General features: G+C 42.8%; 1 protein-coding gene across 1 annotated transcript in view; it reads right to left on the bottom strand.

The window, feature by feature from the left end:
* Positions 1 to 326: 326 nt before the first annotated feature.
* Positions 327 to 7961, bottom strand: part of BMP3 (bone morphogenetic protein 3) — a 31620-nt gene continuing 23985 nt past the window's right edge. Inside the window, exon 3 of the mRNA XM_075929471.1 lies at positions 327 to 7624. Coding sequence (XP_075785586.1) covers positions 7433 to 7624 — 192 coding nt within the window. The 3' untranslated portion in view covers positions 327 to 7432. The remainder of the gene's footprint in view (positions 7625 to 7961) is intronic.

The raw sequence follows: 7961 nt of genomic DNA, 5'->3' as shown, positions 1-7961 counted from the left end.
ATGGAATCAAAACCTACTGGAGACTACATCACCAACCAGGTGCACTGCTGTATGCCAGCCCACCGTAGTTACAGGTCCCATGCAAATCCCATTGAAATAAGTGGAAGCCGTCTCCCTGACTTGACTGAGCTGTGGATCAGGTCCTGTACACTATGAAGGTGGTAATTGCCACAGCCACTAACCATTAACTCAACATTTGGGGCCCACTCTACAGCGATGATTTACTTCATTTTATGAATGCAACACATGCAGCCAACAATTCACAAGCGCTGTAGGCATAAAGCACCACTGAGCAGATACTAAGACTCAAGTACAAAAGGAGAGAATGATATTTCAAAGTGATTTTATTTATTTTTTTCATAGTTTGCAGTGAGAGAGTCCCATTATTGAAAGGAAAGAATACATAGTAGGCAAGCTTATACAGCAGTAGTAAAATGTGTCCCCTCATAGTGTCACTGCACCATGCCCTTGTCAAGGACTTATAATTTCCTCTTGCAACGATTGTGAAAACTGATTAGCATTAACTGTACCAAGAGGTGGGAATTAGGAAAGCACAAGAAGGCTATAAACATACAATAAATTAAAAGCACCTGTAAAAGTTCTTGTTTCCATATACAAATAACTTTTTTGGTATTTTTTTTATTCATTGATGCTGTCTGTACACGCATTAACTTCTACACTAAAACCATTTACAAAGGTTTGGTTTGTTTGCCAGGATAAGAAGAGAGGTCGAGAAAATGACCCTGCAAACTGGTGAGCATCTCGCAAGAGATGGGAACTTAAGGAGGTGGCCCCAAGACAGTATTGAGCTCAGTACAGGGAATGGGGTCTGGGTGGCCCTCAGCACTTACTCTTGGCAGAGGCTTGGTAACTTAGACGTTCGGGCCTGCAAAGGCGTTGACGCTTCACACAGGAGAGCGCTACGCCTGTGTGAGTAAAGATACACATATAGATTTGCAGGACAGGCCTCATAGACTGTGTATTATGCTCCCTCTAAGGTTCCCTATTTAAGGGTGAAGGTTAGGGGTGGAGGGTGGTTCCAGAGCCACTGTCTGCTCCCACATGGGAGCTTTACGTCTGAGAGCAGAGTGAGGCCAGTACTCAGTGCTAGTGAGGACATAGGGCGGTAGTTCAAGTTGTTCTCGTGTTCAGCAACCATGCAATAGTGTGGGTGCCGTTTCGTGAATGAAAGGCAGACCCACTTAGCAGAATTACCAGAATGTAGGCCGGGGGGTTACCCCAAACAACACTAGGCCTGAATAAAATAGAAAACTAATATTATTTGGAAAATTATTTGAAGTTCATATTGCTACATAGTTATACACAGAAATAATTGCGCACGTGATTAATAAATGGGTAAGAAGATGTAGCTTTATTACAAACTGTTACTGAAGGGTACAGATAGGAGAAAAGTTTTGTGCACAAAACATCTGTCACTTGTACCTGGTTAGCTACAGAGGCCTTTCCGGGGGTGACTGCAGCGTGTGCATGTCAGCATCGGTTAGCGCACAGTCGTAGCTTTCAGTATGAAAGTGTCAGAGTTGGTTATTTGTCCTTCCTAATGCCAGGTTGATTTTTGAACCTACAGCCTGATTCTGATCTCAGTTAGGCCACTGCAAATTGGGATTAACACCTTGGAAGTCAGTGGTGTTAAACCTTGGAAGTTGAGCATCAGGCAAAATAGATTTGCACCCCTTAGACTAACTTACGCCATGAAGCTGTCACCACTTCCACCATCAACTGAATGTGACCCTTGATTTCAAAGTCACAACATTTAAAAAATAAATCATGGGTTATAGTTTCAGGCCCTTATAATCAATTAGCTCGGGATTCTGCACTGAGTTACACCAGGCAACGCTGAGTTACTGAGAACAGAATTCGAACTTCAGAGTGGTGGAGACTGGATTGCTGGAACGAGTACTACAGGCTGAACCTCTCTAGTCCAGCACCTTCAGGACCTGACTGGTGTTGAACCAGAGAATTCACGAACCACAGCAGGTCAATGTTGTCTAGCAACATTACCAACACTTCCACCACTCACTGGGCTGTTAGAAGCAATTTAGAAGTGAAGTAGAGCTAAATTATTAGAGCAACAAGAATGATTAAAGGTCTAGAGAACATGACCTATGAAAGAAAACAGAGAGAAGGGCTTGTTTAATGTGGAAAAGAGAAGATGGAGGGGGGACATGATAGCAGTTTTCAGGTATCTGAAAGGCTGTCACAAGGAGGAGGGAGAAAACTTGTTCTTCCTGGCCTCCGAGGATAGAACAAGCAGCAATGGGCTTAAACTGCAGCAAGGGAGGTGTAGGTTGGACATTAGGAAAAAGTTCCTACCTCTCAGGGTGGTTAACCACTGGAATAAATTGCCTGGGGCGGTCGTGGAATCTCCACCTCTGGCAATATTTAAGAATAGGTTAAATGAGTGTCTATCAGGGATGGTCTAGACAGTACTGGGTCCTGCCATGAGGGCAGGGGACTGGACTCGATGACCTCTCGAGGTCCCTTCCAGTTCTAGTATTCTATGATTCTATGACATAATAGCACAGAACACTGAAAGCCAGGACTGGTGCCTGTAAACAAACTTTATGGGACCGTGGGAAACCTGGCCACACCCTTAAGTCGACATTCAGTTAACTAACATCATGCCGGACCACGGATGTTACTAGACGAGAAAGTGCTGGATTAGGGAGGTGCAACCTATAGCATTAACAACAATGAATGAGTCACTGGGGTGTCAACCACACCAGGCTGAGATTTTCCTGCCACTGTCATCTGGGAAATCGGTTACATGGCCACTATTAGTCTCAGACAGCAAGTCGTGGTGTATAGGACGTCTGTTACAAAGCAGTGGGACTCATCACATACATAAGAATGGCAGGACACTGCCAGTATCCCAGAAAGGGCATCAAACGGTAACACTAATAGTGAATGGAAGCCTATTATTTGACCAGTGCTGCACAGACTGACACGTGATATTTTTATGAAGCCAACGGGACCATGACTCCAATGGCACTTTGAAAAGCAGCTTGTGCATAGATGTCGCCTTTGAGAATCAAAGCCATTTCCTAACACAGACTTTGACAGGAATGGCAATGGATTGCTCAATAACCAAGTTCAAAGCACAACTCCTTGCTGCGCTGAATATGAGATGGTTAAGGTCCAGGCATGTGTTTGAGCCAATGTCAGCTTCGGCACTTTTGTGGCAACTAGGAATTGTGTTCTGCTGCGTTTGCCGTTTGTGAGGCCCAGAACTGCTAGAACCCTGCGACGTGCATGAACGTGTTGTAAGCTCGCAGGCAGCCTGTGAAACACATGAGCTACAGCCAGACTGTGCCTCCCACTTACATGCCTCTGCCAGTGCAAGGTGACTGAGTTAATGGGTTGTGACAGGTATACGGAGGGCATATACGGAGGTATACGGAGGGTATACGGAGGGCTGTGCCTCTCTGCAGATAAAAGGTGTGCTCTTAACTCATGTTACCTTACAGTGGCTCTCCTGGGTAAGACAGCCTCCTCCCGGTTTAACTCATCCTGTGGTGCCCTACCCTCCTTTTCGTCTGATACAATGCTACTTTCCTGCCTGGGGCTCCTGGTTTATCCTTACATTGCCGCCAAAGTCTATGTTCTTCTTTTGCATCGTTAGTGAAAGTCTGAGTTTCTTGGCCTACTGCTACCACTTTGCTGCCTAAATTATGCCTGCCTCACTGGACGAGAAGCTTTTCACACTGTGGCAGGCTTTGGACCCATGAATCTTTTCTTCACACTCTCTCTCTCAACCACACACACAGCACATATAAACTCTAGCATGAGAATTTTCTAACATTCCCTCCCCATCCAAACTTCTGTGAAAAAATTCTGGCTGGCCAGAGAAAAGTATTTTTCTCCATTCCAGGTCAATGAAGTCAATAGCATAAACTAGTCCCAGTGCCTGAATAACAACAACAAATGCTTTTTTTAAAAATAAAAATAGATGCATTGGCTGAGACGGTTGCATAACAATTCCCAGACAGAGAAGTATTAGAATCGCAGGCTTTTTGGAAGGTGGTTGGTACATAAATAATCCCTGCTCGAGGGTATTGCACAAATTGTCTGCCGTGGAGAAGGAAAAACATTACAATGGTTACAGACAAATTTAGGACAAATTCCACTCCCCCCCCATGTCCAGGTGAAAGGCTCCCCTTATGTTCAATGGAAAGTGCTGCTGCATATTTCAAGAAAGAGTTGAGCCCCTACTGACTAACAATGTTACATGGGAAAGAAACTGTTTTGCCTTCAGCTGGCACTTAAACCCAAAGAAAAACACAGGTTGAACCTCTCTAGTTCTGACTGGTTCTGAACCAGAGAATTTTCCAGACCAGGGGAAGTCAGTATTGTCTAGTAGCATTTCCAACACGTCCACTGCTTATTGGGCTCTTAGAAGACATGTAGGTGTAAATTAGAGCTAAACAACAGCCCAGAACACTGAAAACCAGAACTGGTGGCTGTGAACAAACTTTATGGGCCTGTGGGAAACTTGGCCACCCCCATGAAAAGTGGACATCCAGCTAACTAAAATCATGCCGGGCCACAGCGTTCTGAACTAGAGAAGTTCAACCTGTATCAGAATTCCTGACTCAGCTAGATTCAGTTTTCTTTCTGACAGTCTCTCTAATGATTAGTGACTAGAATTAGTCAGGATTTATAGTTTTGGCAACCCCTGATGCACTTTGTGGCTAAAATATGGATTTTTTTTTACAAGGGAGCTTATTTAAAAACACTTTACTTTTCACTGCTGCAGGGGCTGACATTCACTAGGAGCCAGTCCCGAGTCCACTGCTATCAATGGTCAGCTGCCAGTGGTCTGAGTGGATGCCAAATGATTAAAGGGTCAAGGTAATCCCCACAGAACATGGGCACTTGGGTGCTCTGAACTGTCCTTTAAAATCTTTCCTTTCATGCTGACACAGGCTCTCTTCCACATTTACACCCTTTCTTCCACCCGCAGTAATTCAGGAATCTTCTAATTTCTGGGTGAAGGTAGGATCTTTCATGGTCTGAAAGACATGCATTTTTCCAATTGTTCAGTCATGTGACTCACCCGATTTCAGTATTAAGTTTTCTGCCACACGTGGAAGTGCTTCAAAGACTAAGAGATGCGTACATGCCTGGCTTATTGAACACAGGGGTTGCACATCCCTGGTTTGTGTCCTAGGGGCATATCTTTCTCCTGATTTCTCTTTCACAGTTCTCTGGAATTCTCTCTGTAAGGCAAGATTTAGAACACTTGAACTTTTAAGACTTTAGGGACTAGTTCCTCACCTTGTATAAACTGTCATACCTCAGTTAAACTCACTGGAGCGGTATCAATTTACACTATCTGAAGATCTGGTCCCAATTCATACAAATAATGATTGAGCTTTGGGACCATAGCAAGTTGAGGCCATGTCTATACTAAATGGAGTATCAATGCTGAGGAGGCTGATCTTCCGGTGTTTGATTTAGTGAGTCTAGTAAAGATCCACTAAATCGAATGCCCAGGGTGTCCCTGTTGACTCGAGAACTCCTTGCAGTCATGAGGAGTAAGGGAAGTCGACAGGAGAGTCTCTCCTGTCTATCACCCACTGTAGGGCCTCTGGAGAAATGGATGAAAGGGCACATCTTAAGCGAACTGGCCCTCAGGCATTAATATGCAATCCTTTCTTTAAGCAAAACTCCCACAGATTTCAACTGGAACGTTGCCTAGGAAAACAGTGACAAAACTGGATCCTATACTGCGCCTTCCCATACCTCAGACACACTTCAAGTTGGCAAACATGATGGCACTGATGACTGAATAGTAAATCATCAGCGATCATTTTCAAACTAACCTTGAGCTCCACTGAAGCTGCAGGTCGGTGTCTACTCACAAAAACTGCTGGTTGGTACTTGAATACAGTGGGAACCATATAGCTCTCAGCTGCCAGAATAGCCGTGGTTAGGAAATGTGAATATTTTATTATCAGTGATGCTGTTAAACAAAGTTAGTAACTGAGATGGGTTTAAAAAAAAAGTTGGGTTGGAGTAAGAATTGCATTTTAACAAATTAAATGTTTAACTAAGTGATTGTTCTTTCCAGTCTTGATAGACAGGAATCTCCTTCAGAAGCCTCAAAATGGTGCATAAGTGGAGTCAGGCAAATACTTAAAAAATGTTTCCATGAATATATTCCCTTCAAGAAAACGTGAAAGCTCTCTAAGTGTGTTTATGGTCCGTAGGGTTCGCTTTCTTTAGTTGTTCTAGCAAATGAATTTATAGTAAGGAATGTTCATGGACATACCACACTTTATGTATTTATTAGGAAAAACTCTCCCAGAGCAAATTTTGAACTTGCGACTGGATCCTAAAAGCAACATGTATCCAATAAAAGAATGGAAACAATACCACCTGACCTATGCAAGCAATCAAAACACACTACCAGACTAAAGGCTGATCATCAAAGAATCAGTGAAGTTAATTACAGATAAAGAATTAAATTACAGATAAAGAATTCACCAAATTTCATGTAACATTTTTAGACCTTTTAGGGTTGCTTACAGACTGCTTGCAGACATCAGATAAAATACTTGCTCATTATTCACTCAACTGTGTTGTTGACTATACTACTTGCATTTTGCTAGGTGGCCAGTGATTTTTCAACATTTTTCATTGGCAGACCCCTAAAAATTTCAAATGGCAGTACAAATTCTTTTAGAATTCTTAGGCATAGTCCAAAGACCACAGGTTGAAAATCACTGTGCTAGGCTTTGGGGTCAGTTGCTTCCCACTGTATCTGGCATGAGAGAAAAGCCCTTCTGAGTGATATTAGAACTTCTCATGCAGCATAATTGTGACTTAACATTACCTACGCTGTAGGAAGGAATGTCTCAGGGGCAGTATTATGAAGAACAAGCTAAACAAAAATGAATATACATAAAAGTCAATGACATGTCATATCAAGGGAATAAATGGTTAAGTTGGATTTTCTAAGTCTCTTAGGATAAGTTAGATTTGTGTTCAGGTTATTTAGCACTTGCGGAGCTGTTTAGTAACCCAAGGCATAGCTTCAAATACATAATGTATTTTGTAATCTCTCTTCCCCCATTAGTCATTAGAAGAATGGAGACAAAAATCAAACAGTCTCTGCCATTTTCAAAGCCTGGTACAAAAATAAATCAGTGTTGTCCTCCTGACAGTTTCAAAACTATCTTGAACAGTCCTTTGTAACTTTCACTTCTCGTTTGTACACTGCAATAGAAATAGTCCCAGTTGCCAAAGCTTATTTCTCAGTCAGGTTCAAGAGTAAGTGAAGTCTTCTCCATTCAGTAGCTCCTCTCTAATTCAGGTTTGTGTATAAATCTCTCTTTGAATGAAATGCATTGGTGGGGGTTGGGGTGAAGGAAAAGCAAGAGCTCAATTTAGACATTGGAAAGGGATGTTATCTGCAGGCACAGGACTCCACTGTCATGTTGGGGTAGACCTTAAGCACCACATTCTTATTTTCATCAAAGAACAGGATGCTGAGAGAAGACATTTTGTCAGGAACACAGCAAGGCTCAGGTATACCCGGGATGACCCCAACTGCTCTCACGATGCTCTGAATGGTGGCATGGTTTGATGGCTTCAAGGCCTGTAGAAGAAAGAACAAGGAGAGAAGACAATGTTAATGTGTATGTATGTTGAAAATGAAACTGTATTGCTTACAGGGTAACTGTTTTCTTCATAATTTGGAACAACTCCTTGAATAAAGAGTAGTGAGCCAATAAGGCTAGCTAGCAGAAACAATTCTGAGTACCTCCTTTAAAAGACGGTTCTCAATTGTCATGTGCCCTGGGTTATCTGCAGGGAATACCCCTCTTTGGATTAATTTTACTGGCCGCTGGGTGTCACTGTTACTCTACAGTTCAGCTAGAGTTTTCCTACTCTGAAGAAAGTGGCCCTAACTTCTTGCAGGAGTTGCCTTATCA

This window comes from Pelodiscus sinensis, chromosome 5, assembly GCF_049634645.1.
Source record: "Pelodiscus sinensis isolate JC-2024 chromosome 5, ASM4963464v1, whole genome shotgun sequence".
NCBI lineage: Eukaryota > Metazoa > Chordata > Testudines > Trionychidae > Pelodiscus > Pelodiscus sinensis.
The sequence above is the reverse complement of the archived record's forward strand: the minus strand, read 5'-3'. Positions and strand labels throughout refer to the sequence as shown.